We start from the raw sequence: 21,275 nt of genomic DNA, 5'->3' as shown, positions 1-21,275 counted from the left end.
GACTGTTTTTATTCCTGTATCTTATATTGGGCTGAGCATCTTATTGCTACATACAGTATAGTAACATATTCAACCTATTTGAAAACATTTTGTTCTTGGGTAATAGAATGTTTAACACAAACTATCAGTTACCGTAACTAAAAAACAGCAACGAGAACAATATTGTGAAAAATTGCACTGATGAAGTTTACCAGTCCATAACAATGTAGCTTCCCTACACACAGACAGCATTGTCATTCATCCTCCCCCAAAATCACTCTTCTTCCTCAGCAAACTGGTCTGAATGCCTCAGTGCTGTTCTGCCAATCAGAATTATTTTAACATTTTATACTGAAGGCCACATCACCTTCTTATTTATTATATCTATTACCATAACACCCAATAGCCCCAGTCATGACCAGGAGCCCATTGTGGAAGGTACTGTTCAAACATAGAACAAAAGATGGCCCCTGTCAAAAAGAACTGCAATCTAAGGCCTTGTCTATACTAACGAAGTAAATCTATCTAAGTTACGCTAGTTAAGTTACGCAAGTTGCGTAAAAGAAGTCGACATAGCTTAAATCAACTTACAGCAGTGTCTACGCCGGGCTATATCGATGGGCAAGCGCTCTTCCATCGAGTTATTGCATCTTCACCAGACCTGCTAAATCGATGCTGCAGTGTCGATTGCAGCAGCGTCGATTTAGCTATACTGAAGACAAGCCCTTAGCATCCTATTAAGGTGATCACTCCACGCAGCTCCTCTCCTCCCATTCATGATCACATAATATCCCAGCATGCAGCTACAGCCATTCCTGACATGGAAAAGTACTATTAAGAAAGTACTGAATTTCAGCTCTTTTTAAAATGTAAAATCAAGGCAGAGTGAGGACCACATGACCACCCAGCTCTCTGCACACCATCACCAAGTGCTCCTTGGACCACAGTTTGATAATTTCTGATGCAGACAGTAATTTTACAGGAAAACACCCAAACCAAAATATCCAAGGCTGACTGTCTTCTCCCTGCAGGAAAAAAACATCTAAGGAGCCTTGCACAGTCTTCCTTGAACCAGTCTCTCTTGAGAAAGAGAAGTTTTGGGGAGGCGGGGTGTAGAGGAGTGGACTCACCCCTGCGGTGCCTCCTGCTGGTGACTTCAGCTGTTGGAGCACCCTCTGCAGGCCAGTGATCTGCCTGTCCTCTGGCCCCTGTGTCCCTCCCTGGATCCCGGTGCCCTTTTACCTGGGGTGCTGCCCCCTGGCAGTAACCCCTCAGTTTTAGGGTCTCCCCTACCCGGGGAACCCCCACCCACTGTTCCCACCTCACCTCAGTATAAGGCTACTGCCAGTCATTGTCTAGCCCCACGCCCTGGGGCAGACTGCAGTATCCGCCTACTCATCACTGGCAAGGTTGGGTTTGGACCTGTTGCCTTGGCCTACCCCTGGGCTGCCCTCTGCAACCACCAGTACCTTTTAGCCTAATGCTAGGCCGCAGCCTGGGGCTTTCCAGGCTGGAGCTCCCCAGCTCCTCTGCCTTTCCCCGGCCCTGCTCCACTCAGGTACCCTGTCTCTAGCTTCCTGCAGCCAGGCCCTTCTCCCTCTACAGGCAGAGGGAGACTTCTTTTGGGTCTCTGGCTCACAGCCTTTTATAGGGACCAGCCAGGCCTGATTGGGGCATAGCCCAGCTGTGGATAGCTACTTCCCCAATCAGCCTAGCTTTTCCCTGCCACAGCCCTCTCCCTGGCTGTTTTAAGCCCTTCGGGGCAGGAGCGGGGTAACCACCCCGCTACAGGGGGACACAGATTTTTACGCCCAGGCATCCAGTCCCCTGTCCTGGCCATGCATCTCATGGATTTGTGGGAAAGGAGGCCCTTTCACCCTAGCAGGATGTGTCCAGGAAGAGCCACAGCCAGGGCCCCTCTGCAGCCGCTCAGTAATAACTGTACATGGGGAACCAGTAGGAGGTAATACAACTGCAAATTATATTTCATCCCCGCCCAGATTTCCACATTAAAATCAATCCCAACGGAAAATGCTGTGGAGAGCGGCACTTCAGCTCCTTCCGCCCAACCCAACTCTATCCCACCCCTGAACTCTACAGAGATTTAAAGGTGGGTCTTCTGCACAGGGCAAGCGAGGGGAAATTCACAGAGACACAGGTCTGCACAGGATAGTGTGACGTAAGCACACAGTCACTAGTACCAATAGGACACGTCAATAAGCCATCGGGTTGGTCATGTTATTTTCAAAATGTTGTTTCTGTGATTATGACCCTACTAATCTATTCCACATAGTCTTATGACAAATAAGTAACTGGCCAAAATAACAGTTTTTTAACACTGAGCATGACCACGTTAGTATTCCAGTCATCTTAAATGCTTCCAGAAACCAATATTTATTTCAAATGCCACAATCATAGATGCCGGTTTACATGACTAACAGCCTGATTCTACAAGTGCTTCACATGCAGACTCCCACTGAAGTCAACAGGTCCCTTACTTAGATCTGAAATGAATGAACTATTCCCACGTATTCTGAAAACATTATGTCAGAATACATTAAAGGACTTTGACATCTTTCCAGTATTAACCACAGTAATACAAGACAGACTTTCAACAGTTTCATTCTGTCAGTGCTCTAACACAGGTGAGACTCAGAGCAGAACAAAAAGCAAATTTGGGCTGATACGAAATTTTAAAACAAAAATCTTTGCAACAAAAGACCTTTAATTCAAACTGATACAGAACAAGAAAGTCACTTGAGCATGTTTTCCTAAGCAAAATACATTGTTTCAATTATGCTGCTACAAATTTGTTTCTAACTGCGAAGAAACTAGCTGCATTTAATATTTTCTGATAACTTATGAGGAACTAAAGTTCATGCTGGTCACAGTTAAAAAATGCTTACCCATAGCAGTACTCAAATTCAGTTCATCTGCTGCCTAGAGGAAACATCAGCATCAGAGAGCAACAGCATTAATCCCTACAGCTCCTGCAGTACAGACATGTAACTAAGACAAATTATACCAGATCTCTCTAGGCTGCCTCCTTCCACTTAATGATGCTCTTACATTTCTGCTCTGGTTCACATTCAAAATCAGTTTCCAAAACTAGAACTATCCAGCCATTCCCATTATCCCCAATTTATACATTTTATTTATGCGTATTCTATATACTCAGAGTTGGTAAATTGCAATTAAAGGACATATAAATATACTCTCCTAGGCTGAAGTAAAAATCTATGTCAAGAACAGCTTTTACATTAGTGACAACTCAATACCAACTATAACAATTTGTAATGATCATTCAGTATAGTATTACTTTCTCAAGCTTGCAAAGTTATAGATTTAGGGCCTTATTCTCATTTATACTATGGCCATTTTACACTGCTGGCAGTGTAAAGGGGCCTTAAAGTAGGCAAAAAATACTTTTACACCCACTTTAAAACTCAGTGTTGAAAAGTGGCTGTAGTGTAAATGAAAATCAGATTAGAAAAGTTTAGTTCTACACTGAAAGTGATTACGTATAAATGATACCAACTTAGTTAACAGATCTGCTTCCTATATGTAATCAGAGTTCAACAGATTATAAAAGGGAAGGATACTTACCTGTAATTTTGCTTCTCTGAAGATAACATCTTTCAGGATTCTTATGCCTAGGCCTTAGCTTCTTATCTTTAGAACAGCTGAACTCTCCTATATTTTTTTAATCTATTGAAGGCAGGCAGCAAGCACACCAAGCCCACTACTGTGGTCTTACATCACCCTCTGATTATTGCTGATCTTCAAATGTTCCAGTCTATTCTTTCAATTGCACAGGAAGTGAAGCTCCCGAAAAGAAAACCAATTCACAAAGATCAACATATGCAAAAAATAATAGCTCAGAAGGCAAAAAAAGTGTAAGAGGAAAAACAACTCCGAAAAAGTTTACTTCCAAAATCAGCAGCGCAATGGGTGGGGGAGCAGGATTCCGGCAAGACGATATCTTCTGTACACCAGCGTTACAGGTAACTCATCTTCCTTTCATTAACAATGCCATCTGTGCAGGATTCTGACTCTTCGAGAATAAGACGCTCAGGAGATATCTCAAAAGAAAATTATAGCACAGCTGTGTTGAGCAGCAGCTATGTCAATGCCCAACATCAAGCCAAACACAGACTTTTTTCCATCATAAAAAAGACTATTAAGTTACCTCTCAAAACACAGCATCAGGTGTTAAAGTACAGGCCTGCTGAATGAACCCAAAACTAGAGGATCAAACTCATGGGGAAAATGTTTTTGCCAACTGAAAATATGGTGCCACTTAACATGAAGCAAAAATATTTTTTGTGGTGGAAGAGAAGAAGCATAGCCTGCCTTAACTTGGAACCAATTCTGCAGCAAAGAATCCAAAATAGGATTCCTTCCTGGAAGATGAATTAATCCAATAATGCTTTGGGAATGGGGGTGGAGGGAGAACCATGTAGCTGCCTTTCAGATGTCTGTGATGGAGACATCCACAAGCCAAGCAGTCTTGCCTTGGCATGTCCTGTAAGGTTCAGATCACAAAGGTCATTGCAATAGAAAATTAGTTGCCCTATCTAAGGATGTTAGTCTGCTCCAACTGAAACAAAAAAGACTGTGGACATCAAGCACAGGGAGAAAGGACTCACTGGAATGAGGACGTGGGAGTGGAAAGAATGTTGGCAGAACAATAGGCCATGGATGTTGATTTCTGACCCCACCTCAGAGAGGAGTCCTGGATGAATCCTTAGCACCACCTGATTCTTCTTAATTGGGTATGTCATAACTATAAAGGGAAGGGTAACAGCTGTCCTGTGTACAGTACTATAAAATCCCTCCTGGCCAGAGACTCCAAAATCCTTTTCCCTGTAAAGGGTTAAGAAGCTCAGGTAACCTGGCTGGCATCTGACCTAAAGGACCAATAAGGGGACAAGATACTTTCAAATCTTGGGGGGGGAAGGCTTTTGTTTGTGTTCTTTGTTTGGGAGAGTGTTCGTTCTCGGGACTGAGAGGGACCAGACATCAATCCAGGTTCTCCACATCTTTCTAAACAAGTCTCTCCTATTTCAAACTTGTAAGTAAATAGCCAGGCAAGGTGTGTTAGTTTTCCTTTGTTTTTCTCAACTTGTAAATGTACCTTTTACTAGAGTGTTTATCTTTGTTTGCTGTACTTTGAACCTGAGACTAGAGGGGAGTCCTCTGAGCTCTTTAAGTTTGATTACCCTGTAAGGTTAATTTCCATACTGATTTTACAGAGATGATTTTTACTTTTTTTCTTTAATTAAAAGCCTTCTTTTTAAGAACCTGATTGATTTTTCCTTGTTTTAAGATCCAAGGGGTTTGGATCTTGATTCACCAGGAGTTGGTGGGAGGAAGGAGGGGAATGGTTAATTTCTCCTTGTTTTAAGATCCAAGGGGTTTGGATCTGTATTCACCAGGGAATTGGTGAAGGTTTTTCAAGGCTTCCCAGGGAGGGAAAATTGATGGTGGCAGCGGAACCAAAGCTAAGCTGGTAGTTAAGCTTAGAAGTTTTCATGCAGGCCCCTACATTTGTACCCTAAAGTTCAAAGTGGGGATCCAGCCTTGACAGGGTATAACAAGGTGGATCAGGCTCTTGGGCCTCAAGCACTCTCATTTTATGAGGCAACGTATTCCAGTGTACAGGAGAATGGGTTAAGAGTCAGGAGACCTGGGTTGTATCCTGTTTCTGTCACTGACCTGCTATATGACTTGGACAAGACATTTCACCTTTCTGTGCTGTATTTTCCCAGTGAGTAAAATGGAGATAATGATACATAGCTTTCCTTTCTAAAATGATGTGAGATCCACAGTTGAAAATCTCTACATAATAGTGATGTATTGATTTTTTAAATCAAGACTGGGTGTCTTTCTAAAAGATACATCTAGTTCGACCATCAGTTACTGTGCGTGATGTCAAATGGCATTCTTTGCCTTGTGCTATGGAGGAGGTTGGACTAAATGACTATTATGTTTCCTTCTGGCCTTCCACCAAGGAATTCATGAACTGAACTCACTGTCTCCAGGAAAATGACCTTCCATGTCTTAGGAACTCAGCTCCTAGGAACTGAGTGGTTCAAAAGGAGATTTCATCAGGGTTGCATTAAAAGCGTTAAGCTCCAAATGAACCAAAAGGCCAAAACATATTGCAATTAAATAAACCTAGTCAAATAAAACAAGAAGGTGGTACTCAAACAGTTTTTGTACCAGGCAGATAAAGAGGTCCATTGAGATCTGATTCCACCACATGATAAACCTTTTCCACTCAGAGAAGAAAGTCCTTCTGGTAAATTGCTTCTAAGATGCCTGAAGGACAAGAGCCAGCTATCTACTTAGAGACACCATAATTAAAGGCTCAACCTTGTTAGGAGCCAAGCTGTAATAAACTGGGATGGGGTAATGTGCCCTGATTCTGAGTGATGGTCTGAAGCCAGATTTTCAGCCTGATGGGATCAGCAGGAAAGCCAAATCTGGGCTATACCTATCTGGGCTAGGATGACATTCTTAGAATCAATATAGATTTTTGGCTCATGAGCTTTGTTCAAAACCTTTGATATCAGAAGGACTCGTTGAAAAGCATACAGAGACTTTTTCCCCAGTGAGTGGAGAAAGCTCCTCCTTGCTAATGCAGTCTTTTCCAAGTGACATGAGCTTTCTGAAGCTGCTCTAACTTACATCAGTTACACTTGAACATCCTACACCATTCCCATTTCTGAACTGAGTGTATCTTGAGAGGAATGGAAAATTTAATGCTAGATATTTTCAGTTCACCAATGTCACTAAATTAAACAACAAACAAAAAGAGGCAAAACTTTATGTAGGCCAGACAATGGTTTGTAGCCTGCTCTGCTACAGTCAACAAAGGAAACCTAAGTTAACTAATCAATCCTAGTTTCAGAAGAGTATTAATATTATTGATGATGATGCTAAAGAGAAGGAAGTAGCCAAAACAGAGACCATATAGTTTCAGACCCACTGAAGCACAACATGCACATTGGGGAAAGATGACTGACAGCAGAGATAAAGTGTTTGCCAAATAGCAAAATTGCGCGTTTAAATTTCTAAAAAGTCTGTTGTATATAATGGAGTTTTTAAAAACCATGATTTTAAAAAGTGCTTGGCAAATGTTTCTTCATCATCCTCAAAGTGGAAAGAATCTGATTTCACACCTCTTCCAAAGGAGAACACATTTAACTACTCATTTATTCAGATGTAAACGTGCTTTAACTTCAATGTCCTGGCCAATAAATATATTCACTTTACAGGGTTTGTTTTCCCCCCTCTTCCACTCACAGAAATAGTAAAAGACCTCTTGAAAGATGACTAGTCTTGCTACATAATATTATTAATATTAGCCTTGGTTAAACCTTATAAAAATGCAAAGGCAGATCTGTTTCATGCAACATTTATAATATTATTTTAATATGTATAATCCTTGCTCAAACTCTCCAAAGGTCCAAAGTGAGCAAACAGAAGTAAAGTGCCAAAAGAATGCAACATCACCATAAATTCCTGAGTAGTGAATTGCAAAGTTATTGCTATAATATTATGTCTTAAGTGTAAAGTTAAAAGCTATTCTGACTCTTAGGTTTTTTGTTTTATTTTTAAGCAATGAAAAATACTAAGTTATCAACAAAATAAAACTTGTACATGCTTTTAATATTTGGTTGTTTTTCACACAGAATATGATTGTTATGTTCAAGTAGAAACTACAACTGTTTCAGGATACTGTCTAAGAAATTCAAGTGATTTAAGTTTTGAAATAGGATCAAATGCTATTCCTGATTACCACAAACTCAAATTTATTTCACATACCTAACATACACATGGAGGCAAATGTACATTTGCTCTCCTCTCAAAGTCCTTTTTCACATTTAAATACTGTATACTATGTTCCTGTTCCATCTTGGAGACATCAATCATAGTACTATTGAGAGCACAACTAATGATGTTCAGCTTTCTGCCAGCGTAAGTGATAGTGCCTGCAAAAACAGCATACTCGATGAGGCAGGCTCAAGAGCAAGTCTGCATGAGAAGAGATAAGAGCATCAATAATGAAAGTGTTTTCTTAGTTTTAACATATTTTGATCCTGCACACACTGATTGTTTGTTCAAGTGATGCTATCAATCTCTTAAGGCTCAAATGTATTCCCTCTCATTATCAATTTTTTATTCTTTTTAAAAAATATATTATATACAACTCAGCAATAATAGTGTAGACCATGGGAAACGATTGCTTTGGCATAATGTCTCCATGTATATTCTGTGTTATTTGTCTGTGTGCATGATCCCTGCTGACTGAGGCATCAACAGAGCTCTTGGATTTTCAAAGGACTTGCCAGAGGCATCTTCCTGTCTACGTACTTATGTGGTCATCATTATCGTAGTATCTGAGGACCTTCACAATCCTAAAATCTCTCTCCATCCTGGTGAGTTGGAGAAATGGAATTTATGAATTACTGTGTGGTCTTCTATGTCCACAGCCATTTGGAGGTTCAGTAATCAGCTTGCCAAAACTGGAAGACTCATGTGACTATATTATTCAATGTAAAATAGCTATTTCAGGGCTTAGACGTGTGCAAGGTACTAACTGCATTGCTAATGCCTTATCTCGTTTCTAGGTGAACAGATTTTTGAAAGCTTCAATTGAAGGCAGGCCACAAATCCACTGATTCTGTATATCTGCTATGGGCATAGCCCCATTTAACAATGGAAGACTTCTCTATTACTTCAGTAACCAAAAAGAGGAGGCCAAATTCTTAATCCTTAAGATGATGGTACCACCCTTGTAGCTTCAATTGAGTTATACCAGGAATGAATATGGCCCACTATATAAAATCTACCCCTCCATTTCCACCCACCAACAGATCTTTCTGCTTACCACAGCCTTTCATGAGAAGCATGACAACAGATCCATCTTTCGGAATCCATTTGTCAATATATGCTCATATATTTGGAATGCGCACCTTCAGAGTAGGAGGAGTTTCCAAAATATACAGAAGTGGGAATGGGGTGAATGTTTGAGGGCAGGGGAGAGGGAAGAGACAAGCTTTGGGAAGACATCTCTCCCTATGGTGGGAGATCCTTGCCAAAAAAGAAGGGAATATTCCAAAGAACTCAGCACGAACACCAAACATTTTTCAGACTTACATGTTATGAGTTTGGAAGTCACAGGAACATGTAAGTACACACCCTTCTGAAATATTTAAGTGTAATGCTATTTTTTCCACCCTACCTCTTGATAAAGATCACTAAGGTCCTCGTGATGTGCCTGCTTGGAGCATCCCGGGAACTCTCTAACACAACAAGAGTCAGGAGGCCAGTCCATCTCTGTCATTTCCAGCCAATCAGTGAAGTACACCACTCCACAGCACTTAAACTGCAAAGGAAAAGTTAGCCAAGATCAGTGACTGCAGTGTGATGCTCCCTGGTCATAAAAGCTAAAAACTTAACAAACTTTTAAAACATGTATATAGAGCCAGACATATGCAGGCTATTGTTTTTAGATATTGTTTCCGGCAGCTCCTGTACAGAGCCTCATTTTATGGATGCCTCTGCTGTGCCTGGACATAACCAAGCCCAAAATCAGCCAATTACATTGATATGTAATCTGTCCTTTCCCTTCCCACCAATCCCCTAGGTCTGTGGTTTTCAGCTTTTTTTCATTTGCGGACCCCTAAAAAATTTTGAATGGAGGTGCGGACCCCTTTGGAAATCTTAGATATAGTCCATGGACCCCCAGTGGTCCGTGAACCATAAATTGAAAACCACTGTTCTATGGTAACAACCACCTTTCATGGAGCATATGTTGAAAACCACTGCCCTACTTAGTGCTTCACAGAAATTGCCCAAGCCTGCAATGCTGCTGTCCTCATTATGGGGGTAGCCAAGAGAAGTTTAATAGGAGGAGACACTAGTGGAATGGAGAATCCCTATAAAGCTAGAAGAGATTGGAGGCAAATCTGGGGGGGGGGGGAGCAGGAGGAATGCACAGGAAGAGATGTGTCAGAGCAGGGAAAGGGACAAAAATAAGGGAAAGGAAAGAAAATGAGAAAAAAGTGAAGACAATAAAAAAGAGCTAAGAAAAATACTGAAATGGAAAAGGAAAATAGGAGGAAGGAAATTTGAGGGGAAATAAAGTATCACAGGAGACTATAATCTGTATAAGAATCATAATAGTAGGAATTCTGATCACAAGACATGCCATAACAGATCATAAAAATCACAGTAACAAGCTTATAACATAGTGATGGGATTTCATTTTCTAGTCTGCATTCAAAACAAAGAGGGCTGATGCAATGGGTCCAAATTTACTTGGTGCAATCCCCTGTTCTCTGTCCATTGCCTGGACACCAACTCACACATTCCCTCCCACCATACCTTGGCATGGCTGCCACCCACCTCTCTTTTCCTGTTAATTTAAAATTTTCTCTTCCCCTCTATCTTCTGCGTCTCATCAGAGTCCCAATAATAAATTCTTACTTGGTTTTCAACCTACCTTTTCATTCAGGCCAAAGTCTTACTGAATTGCTGGGGAGTTTTGCCTGACTGAAGACTTCAAGCTTTGGCTCCTCATGTTACCTTCTTTGGGCTTTTTTCCCCATCTGTTTTCACTTTCATTCTTCTGCTTCCCCACTGTCCTCTTCCCGGCCCCAATTCTCCCTCTCTCTACCTTCCTAGCCACAAGGTCACCCTTTCTGGTTATTGGATCAGCAATTTGCTCTTAAAAAATATAATGGGGTGGTTAAGAAAAACAGATTTCACATCTCTCCCAAAAAGTTATAAAATGCAGAAGACAGAGCTCACAGCTGATAAAAATCTGATCCTTTATGAACTAAGAAGTTTGCACTCCAACTTCGTAAAAATGGCCCAATACACCAGTGTTCATTCATGCAGAAAATAAGTACATCCAATACCTGAGTTGAGAGCAGACAAAAAGAATTAACATAGGCCCAGATTTTTAAAGATATTTAGGCCCTTAACTTCCATTGATTTCCTTCCTTTAAAAATCTGGCGCAAAATGCTCAAAATATGAGAACCCATCAGTTGGTGAGGCAGTGTGCTGTACTGCTGAAACAGTTTGTCCAATTAACCTCAAACTTTCCAAAAATCATTTCCTCTGGCTATGGACTAAACACAAGAAATTTCTATTATAAAGGGCTTTTCTTTTCTTTTTTCCCCAGAGAGTCAGGGTTTGTTCTTTGGCAGGGAAGTTGATTTTTCATTTATTTAAAAATCAGCCTTTCCAGAGGAAGAGTCATTTAGGACTTACAGAGTCATTGCTGTGACACTGTGATAACCAATACATAAAGGCATCTTTTTAATCTAACACATACATTTAAACCAAGATATCATAAAGCAGTGTGCATGGAAATCAAGAATTGTTTATATTGTTTCAGGTAGAGACTATAGACAGATTCTCTCAATCTACCTAAACATGAAGAACTACTATGTTTCTAGTAGCATTTGAAAAGCTTTAGCAGAAAATATCTTAAACTCTTCTAATCCTTTATTTATTCTTTCTTTCACGTTCTAACACAAATACAGACTAATCAAGTGTAGTCAGGAAATATTTAAATAAACAGGAAATCTGCAACAATGATAGATTTCAGCATTTTAACAAAGGCAACACAAATGACAAGCATTTAAAGAGTTCTTTTCCTGCATGTGAACATGTATCTGGAGCTAATGGTTTTTACCTTGTACATGTCCCTGTTTCTGTGACATAATAGTTCATTCTTTAAAATGAATACAGTTCTGTATTTCAGAAGGCTATAGAGCAAATATGTCAATGTTCAAGCCATGTTTTTTTTCCCTGGTGACAGGACTTAAAACTGACCACTTTAATGGAACTGCAACCCAAGAGACAGTATTGGCAACTGCTTAGAAACAGGCTTTCATACTCCTTTCCAACCAATATAATGTCTTAAAGATGGCAAATCCATAGAAAGGACGCTACAAATCAAAGCATGCAGTAAGAGGGGAGGACAATAATACTAAAATACCACATAGGATGTTCACTTTACTGTATATGCAGTGAATCAATTTTTAATTCTTCATACTTGTATTCTTCACTGAAATAGGCCTAGGTGCTCCCATCTTTGGCAGAGGAGAAGTAGTTAACTGAAGGTATTATTTAAATTCAGGAACGTTCTTATTTTGTATTACTAGTGGTATATACATGCAGTAAAAGTTTTAAAACACACACTGGCACAGATTTTTAATTAGGCCTCAAATATTGCATCCACAATTAAAGGAGCCTGCAATTGTACCGTTTTTAGACACCTATCTGATCTGCAGGTGCAATCAGGTAGCTACATTTCTAAATCAATGCAACTGCACTCACAGTACTGGAGGTGGTTTTTTATATTGTAAGTCAGCGGTTCTCAAACTGTGGGTCGGGAACCCAAAGTGAGTCACCACCCCATGTTAATGGGGTTGCCAGGGATGGCTTAGACTTGCTGGGGCCTGGGACTGAAGCTGAAGCGCGAGCACCACCGCCTGGGGACGAAGCCTGAGGGCTCTAGCCCTGGGCATCGGGCTCAGATTACAGGCCCCTGCTTGGGACTGAAGCCTTGGGGCTTCAGCTTTGCCCCCTCCTCCGGGGGCTCCAGTTGGTTCAGGCTTCGGTCCCCCATCTTGGGGTCATGTTGTAATTTTTATTGTTGAAAGGGGTCGCAATGCAATGAAGTTTGAGAACCCCTGTTGTAAGTCAGTGGTTTTCAACCTTTTTTTCATTTGTGGACCCCTAAAAAATTTCATATGGAAGTGTAGACCCTATTGGAAATCTTAGATAGTCTGTGGACCCCCAGGGAACTGCAGACCACAGGTTGAAAACCATTGATGTATGGTAACAATAACCTTTCGTGGACCCCTTAGACATAGTCTGCAGACCCCAGGGGGTCCAAGGACTAGAGGGTAAAAACCACTGTTGTAAGTCTTTGTCGGTCCATTTAATGAAATATGATCTGTATATAGAACTAATGCAGCTATAGTGCATCCTTGGAATTATATATAAATAATGTAAGTTACAAGAAGAAGGGAGGTGAAATTATGAAAATACACAATTCCAGTGTATTTGTCTAGAACATACAAGAATTTGAGAGGTTGTATGCCAATAGCTTTCAAGGACAACACCAAAATATAAGTCCTCAGTTAGCTTGCAGAAAAAGTCTCGCCTTTTTATTTATAATTAAACCTTTTTCCATCAAACAGATAAGGAGCACTTCGTGCACACACATCATTACATTTCATGAACTGATTATCTTCTTACCTCCCTCTGAAAGAAATTCCAAGCATGAGTAAGCCACTGGTATCTAGGTAAGCCATAGTTGGTCATCCTGGCTTTTAAAGTGACCATATCTGACCATTGTACTGGGACCTGAAAAGAAGAGACAAAGTGTTTCAAATAACAGAGAGATTGAGAGTTTTCTAATAAATCAATCATCTTGTACCTACAGAACCAAAGTTTTCGTCTATCCTGAGGTTCTAAATGCAAGTTACTTTGGATGTGCCATCTCAGTTAAAAAAAAAGGAAAATAAATGTTTTGATTTTAAACATACAGCTTTAGTTGTATTAATAGAAATAGTGAGAAAAATATTGTTTTTGTCACTTGCTTGTTTAGAAATACGTGTATGGCAATAGGGGATCTAGATATCAATAAATAAAAATAATATATTTTAGAGCATTTCCAAGGGTTATGTGTAAATTTCAATTAAATGATTATCAACATGTATCTCACAAAAGTCCAGTGAAGTCAGTGAAGCCCAATGAAGTCAAAAGGCAGCAGATTAAAACAAACGTAAGGAAGTACTTCTTCACACGATGCACAGACAACCTATGGAACTCGATGTTGTGAAGGCCAAAAGTATAACAGGGTTCAAAAAAGAGTTAGGTAAGTTCATGGAGGATAGGTCTATCAATGACTACTAGCCAAGATCATCAAGGATGCAACCCCATGCTCTCTGGGTGTCACTAAAACTCTGACTGTTGGAAACTAGGACTGGATGGCAGGAAATGGATCACTCAATAAACTGCCCTGTTCTGTTCATTCCCTTTAAAGCATCTAGCACCAGCCATTGTCAGAAGACAGGATACTGGGCTAGATGGACTATTGGTCTGACCCAATATGGCCATTCTCCTTCCATTGACATCAAAGAGTTTTGAATCAAGTCCAGCATGTACAAGTTTGAGTGTATACTGCTTCAAGAAATTCAAGAGTAACTTTTGTTCAGTAAGCCTTTTTTTTTTCCATTTTTTGGAAATGTTTTCTTTTCAAACAAGTTATTGGGAAAGCATTTAATTTTTTTTTTAATTGGAGTATTTTAATTGCATGTCTTGCTTTCTCTTTTATTTAAGACCCCAGACACCAGGAACATTGTGAGAATAACAAAGGAAGCAAAGGTTGTTATAGTTGACATAAAAGTAGTCAGCGTTAAGATTAGAAATTGACTTTTGTTTCAGCTGGACCACTTTTATTGTACACCAACCTAACAAAGGAGTTGAGTACTTTAGTGTAGTCCTTCAGATACACATACTGTTCATGTTATTTTTAGCTTGCTCACATTAGATTTAATGGTTGCATTTAAACAACTCACAGTTTCAAAGTGAGCTTTATTTTCACATATTTTGTGAAAAAATATCCAGCTATTCTAAAGCCATTAATGGTAACTGCTAGGACTTAGTTATCTTTTTTCAATTAATGCTTCCAGTAACAGTTTTCTGTGAAATTTTACATGGCCTAAATTATCATTTATTACTTATATCATAGTAGCTCCCAAAGGAGATCCTCATTGTGCTTGGTGCTGTACAAACATAAAACAAGAGATTCTCATTGCCTGAAATACCTCAGTCCAAAAATAGGGTGTTTTGTTAAATAATATTTGTTATATCTGGATTAGTTATAACTGCAATTTCCATCTATTAGGAAATTAGCATTGTCTTCACATGTCATTTCACAAATAAAATGATGTCTCAGAAAAACAACAATACCTTTGACACACTGGGGATTCTATTAGCTGTTTTTTGTTGTTGTTGTTGTTCTCAGAGGCTATGATCTCAAGAGGTTTGCAAATGTCCAAATTAAAAATACATCTTAGCAGCAGAGTGCTAAAACAAGCACGCTTACTTACAAAAGCAGGAATGTCCCAGAGATGCAACTCATACTTCAAACATTTATGCTGGTCACTAGTATAAATTAATTCACTTTTGCTCTCAACACATATTTCTTTATATTAAATTATAAATCAGGTCTTTGCTTTCTTTGGATAACACTTGATACCACTGCAGTTCAGATCACGCTTCTTAGAGGTTTTTTTATTATCTTATTTTAGTTGAATCTAGTCCAAGGTTATGCACATAATACAAGGCATCCAACTTTTTTGAAGACAATTAAAAGCAGACACAAATTAATGCAAAAAAGTGAGAGAAGGAAATTAAAAAGTAAAACAAAGCCAACTTACAAGGCAGTTATGACTGAGCTAAGAAGGGATTTTAGAATCTATACCTTTGTCACCTTGACATTCCAGAGGCCAAACTATGCATTTGAACATATCTACTAACTAAATCCTGAATAACCAATTTACTTAGTAGTACATATACCATCTGTTCATGAAAATCATTTGCGTGGCTTCATTCCTTGAGAGGCACTTTCCTGTATGGTGTAGGTAAACTAGAATTCAAGTTTATGGTTTGATTTTTGAGCATGAAAGTTCTCTATGGTCTTGTCTGCTGTTTAATTTTCGCTTGCATTAGTATGTTACTATTTTTCTAATAAGTATCAAGCCTTGACTGAAGTTCAAGTAAACTGAGAACCTGCTCTGGCTTTTCAATCTTGTGGATGGAAGAAATTAGTCATAAGGCACTTTTCATTCTGAGAGCTATCATAAGCTGGAAGCAAAACTATTTATACAGGGATGCTTTTGGCAGACTAATATATATGCCAAACAGGACTCAAACTGGGATAGTATTGGGGTTATGCCTCACTGACACTTTTTAACAGCATCACACACACCCCTATACTAATGCAAACTAATTCTCCAACCTCACCAAGGGCTCCTATGATTTCATTATAAACTGAATCCAACCTGGCAGCAAGGCTCCCCCAAGGAGTTCTAGGGAGTCTCTTCGCTGCCCAGTGTGGAAGACGAAGGGCCTGCATGCTCTGCATTCTTTGGATTGGCCAGCCCCTGGAAGTGACCTGTAGATATTGTAAAACCATGCTGAAGAGCATTCTGGGTTCTGAAGTGCTTTGCTTCAGTGGGCTTGGTCTCAGAGCCTGACAGTCAGTAGCAGGGCTTGGGAGTAGAGGACCTGGAAGACTTGTGTTCCTGGCCCAACCCACAGCATGAGCAGTAGTAGGATGAGGGCAAATCGGGGCAGGAGGATCACAACAACTGAAGACAGAGGAACAAACAATGGGGCATATGGGGAGAGAAGAAAAGAGAGCAATAAGAGAGTAACCAGGAAGGAAAAGAAACAAAATGGTAAGAGCACGGGGGGGAGGGGCGGGCAGGGAGAGAGATCAAGACTCACAGATTTTAAGGTCAGAAGGGACCATCATGATCATCTAGTCTGACCTCCTGCACATCGCAGGCCACAGAACCTCACCCACCCACTCCTGTAATAGACCCCTAATCTCTGGCTGAGTTACTGAAGTCCTCAGATCATGGTTTAAAGACTTCAAGTTACAGAAAATCCACCATTTACACTAGTTTAAACCTGCAAGTGACCCATGCCCAATGCTGCAAAGGAAGGCAAAAAAAAAAAAAAAACGGAGGGAAAATTCTAATCTGACCCGAGGGGAAATTCTTTCCCAACCCCACATATGGTGATCAGTTAGACCTTGCGCATGTCAGCAAGACCCACCAGCCAGACACCTGTGAAAGAATTCTCTATAGTAATTCAGAGCCCTCCCCAACTAATGTCCAACCACCAGCCATTGGAGATATTTGCTGCTAGCAGTTGCAGATCGGCTACATGCCTTTTTTTTTTTTTTTTTGAGATTTAATAAGAGTTTTATTAAAATAAGCTTGTAGGGAAGGAGAGTATGTTAAACTCTTACTTTGCATTTAAAAATCTGAATACATAATGCCAAGTGTACACTAAGCAATTGTAGTCACTTGTTAACCTTGTCCAGAGGAGGCAGCTTGGATGAGGATATTCCAGACAGTTCTTCCTGGAGGTTGGGATCTGCCATTCAGCTGTCCACAAAGCTAGCAGATAGTCTTGGTTACAGCTGACCCATGCCAGGTCCTTGCTGCTGTGGAGCTGGCGGTACACCAAGTTCTTGCTGCCCCAGCAGCCTGTTCTCTTGTACTTCCAGTATGTGTCTGTGGATTTCATGGATCTTCTCAGTTAGTAGATGGTGGTATTCCTCCCTGCTGTTTGCTTGTTCATATGACTCCCCTTCCACTCTCCGAGCAAATGATACCAGCCTCTCCATGCACTCATCTCCTAATACAGCATGTTCAGGATTGGGATAAATCATTTGGACTATCCTCTGTACATCATGCTCACGCTGTGCCAGACTCACTGATTCTTGCCACTGGTTATTCCTGCCAGTGCTGGAGGATTGTGGTGCTCTTGGCAATGGACCTAAGCTGGCAACAGCTGCCATTTCACCCATCACTGGGTTGTCAAAGTTTATACCCAAAGGAAACATGGATTCAGGCAGTCTCATCATACCATCCCCTCCATAAACTGATCAAACTCAGTCTTGAAGCCAGTTAGGTTTTTTTGCCCCCACTGTTCCCCTTGGAAACCTATTCCAGAACTTCACTCCTCTGATGGTCAGAAAACTTTGTCTAATTTCATGCCTAAACTTGTTGCTGACCAGTTTATATCCATTTGTTTTTGTGTCCACATTGGTGCTTAACTTAAATAACTCCTCTCCCTTCCTCATATTTATGCCTCTGATGTATTTATGGAGAGCAATCATATCTCCCCGCGGCCTTCTTTTGGTGAGGCTAAACAAGCCAAACTCTGAGTCTCCTCTCATATCATCCTAGTATCCCTTCTCTGGACCTATTTGAGTTTGAATTCATCTTTCTTAAACATGGGAGACCAGAGTTGCACACAGTATTCCAGATGAGATCTCACCAATATAATGGTACTAACATTTTCCAGTCTCTACTGGAAATACCCCACTTGATGCATCCTAGGACAGCATTAGCCTTTTTCACAACTGCAACACATTGGTGGCTCACAGTCATCTTATGATCAATCAATACACTCCGGTCTTTCTCCTCCTCTGTCACTGCCAACTGATACGTCCCCAGCTTATAACAGAAATTCTTGTTAGTCCCTAAATGCATGACCTTGCACTTTGCACTGTTGAATTTCATCCCATTTCTAATACTCCAGTTTTCAAGGTCATCCAGATCTTCTTGTATGATATTCTGGTCCTCCTCTGTATTGTCAATCCCTCCCAACTTTGTGCCATCTAAAATTTTATTAGCACACTTCCACTTTTTGTGCCAAGGTCAGTAATAAAAATGTTAAATAAGACTGGTCCGAAGACCGATCCCTGAGGAGCTCCACTAATAACCTCCCTCCAGCTTGACAGTTCACCTTTCAGTATGACTTCTTGTAGTCTTCCCTTTAACCAGTTTGAACATTCAACACTCAGATTAGATATTTAGTTCTATTTATTCATATGCTAACAGACCACATTACTGAATTTCCCTGGCAGATGTGGAAGAACTTGGGGGTGGTGAATCTTTGGACTGGTTCTGGCCTGGTTAGGCAATGGGACAAGGCAGATGGCCAAAATTCCCTAGAGGTTGATGGATCTATCACTTCTTATTTTTGTTTTTTAAGTCACTGATGCCATAACCTATGGTAGCTTCTGCTAGTGTATTCCAGGGTTATGGGTCCCACTAGTAGAATATCTGTCTGGAGGGATGAGGTCACAGTGGGCCAAAGTGCCCACAACCCAGATCCAGCAGGGGGCCTAGCCCATCTAAGGTATCCTGAAATATGGATGATTTTGGCTGGGGTGGAGGGTGTAGCTGGTGAACTTGAAGGATGCTCAGTTCAATGCCTCCTAGAGGCAGCTTCTACTGATAAGACTCCTATAGAGCCATGGATGTTAGTTATAACTGTCGCCCCTGGCAAAACCCCTGAGGATGGTGGCTGTAGCCAGGGGATGAGTCATACCTATGATCTACCTTCCCAATTTAAAAAATGTATGATATCAATGCAACCTGACATTTAAGCAAAGTGATATATTTAAATGATGTTATATTAGGAGCATAAAACACCGCTCTGGAATCTGTATAGCAAGGGAATGAGTTCTGATACAAAATGCTGCCACATAATTTCAGAGTGCAGATCTGCCAGAAATTCCTTTGGTTCCAGTACTGTACAAATACCAAATGAGCTCCCTCCCTTTTTACTGCAGTATAATTGCTACACACTGACTGCTGTTGACAAGACCAGTGTCATGAGCATATCTTGGCAGCTTGTAGGAAATTTGTCACTCTGCTCATAAATAGGTATCAAACTGAAAATGAGACAAGACGATATAGGAGCAAGCAGGATACTATGATAGTTTGTTTTCTGTTCAGTACTTAGCCATTTCCCTTCATAATGGATACAAGTCTCCAGTTTGAAAATTAAAGGCTGGTGCAGTTATAAATACTAGTTGGAGATAAAACCTCCTTAGACGTTTAAGAAATCGGTTTTATAGCTGAGACATGTTTCAAGTTAAAACACAGGCATTTATAGTTTAAGGAGACATTACTAACAACCTTAGCAAGCAGTAAGTCATTTATGGAATGAATGCACTGTCTGTTTACAATACAGCACAGCAAGATTTAGCCAAAGTGAAAGTGTCTTGGACCAACCCCCTCCCAAATCCCCTCAAAATACAGAACCTAAGCCTGCAATCCTTACGGAATCAAAACTCTCACTTGACTTCAATGGGAACGTGTCTAAGCAATAAATAAAACAGGCCCTAAGGATCTGATCCTCACAGGGAGAAAATTTCAGACTGGACCCTTTTAGAAAGAACTGGTTTCCCAGAATTCCCTATATTAACACAAACTGAAATGCCTGAAGTTAATACTAGACTGACAGAAAGCCATAACCAAAGATGCACACTACAGCAGTTGGAGAATAGCTAGCTAATGAAAATCTTTGTTTTCTTCTATTTAATAATGTATCCTCCTTTTCTGACTCACCGTAATTTCCTGCTCATAGGTCCAAACACCGCAGGCCAGTTCAACACAGAATATCACAAGCAAACTTCCAAAATACTGTGGAACACAGAAAAATCTGAGTTATATTTTTACGATGAAATTAACACTGTGAAAAAAGCTATTAAGTAAGTAATTTTAAAACATTTCAAAACAACATTAATTTTTCATATAACTAAGACAGTGAAAACCAAAGTATTAAGGCATGATGATTCATGAAATAAGCCCTGAAGTTTACCTTTTGCTATAAACATGTTTAAATAATGTGACAAGGTGAAATGGATGTGGTTTATTTCTAATTGACTTAATATGAAATATGTCAAGCGTTGCCACGGGGATATGAATTAATTTCCAAGTTACCTCATGGAACAAGACTATCATGACATTTTACACAGAAACAATTCCAAAGAGGCTAATATTTTTGTTCCCCACACATACACCAAAACTCATCATTTTCCACTGTTCCTTATTTAGAATAACTACAGGAGTTGCAATCAAAACCCAAGTAGAGCTAACAACATGAACACGATAGATGGAAAAAATCTTCAAAATGTTTGTAGCAAGAAGGAAATTCTATAGGTCTATGTAGTTAATAAAATATTAAGAAAAACTGTATGCAATATCAAATAAACCACTGAACTTGTGGGATGAAGCTGCACAGAAGGCAAGTCTCTGCATGATATACAATTGCTGTAAATCTAAAAGTTAGTTCAGTTTGCTTTTATTTGAAGTGCACCTTTCGTCCACTCTTGTGTGGTACCACTTCCTTCCATGTAGATGGGCTGAGTCCCTCCCTGTCCACCATAGAGCAGAAAGACTCCATTTCCAAACTCACACCCTTTCTAAGAGTTGGCTTTATTTGGAACTCAAAAACAATTAACACAACAGAAACCTCCCACTAAGTTTTCCCCCTGAGCTTGCCTGTTCTTAGGACTTCCCTTCCCCACTTCTTCCCTCCTAGCTCCTTAGATCCTTGTCTCCCAAGGGCCATTCCCACCTGCCTATTTTCTAGGGTGGAGTTAAAAATCCACTGCTTTGTGACACAATGACCTAGAAAACCATGCCCACACCACACCAAT

At 40.2% G+C, this 21,275-nt stretch overlaps 1 protein-coding gene across 7 annotated transcripts in view; it reads right to left on the bottom strand.

The window, feature by feature from the left end:
• Nucleotides 1-21,275, bottom strand: part of TSPAN12 (tetraspanin 12) — a 67,208-nt gene that overhangs the window by 2,617 nt on the left and 43,316 nt on the right. For 4 of the 7 annotated variants that reach the window (XM_065563527.1, XM_008172618.4, XM_065563434.1 and 1 more), the window contains 3 exons: nucleotides 20,182-20,256; nucleotides 13,271-13,378; nucleotides 9,233-9,376 (listed from right to left, as the gene is read on the bottom strand). In XM_065563527.1, coding sequence (XP_065419599.1) covers nucleotides 9,233-9,376; nucleotides 13,271-13,378; nucleotides 20,182-20,256 — 327 coding nt within the window. The remainder of the gene's footprint in view (nucleotides 1-9,232; nucleotides 9,377-13,270; nucleotides 13,379-20,181; nucleotides 20,257-21,275) is intronic. The other 3 variants (XM_042843880.2, XM_065563697.1, XM_065563643.1) reach the window with 1 other exon arrangement.

The sequence above is a fragment of the Chrysemys picta genome, chromosome 1 (assembly GCF_011386835.1).
Source record: "Chrysemys picta bellii isolate R12L10 chromosome 1, ASM1138683v2, whole genome shotgun sequence".
NCBI lineage: Eukaryota > Metazoa > Chordata > Testudines > Emydidae > Chrysemys > Chrysemys picta.
This window is presented reverse-complemented; position numbering and strand designations above follow the sequence as displayed.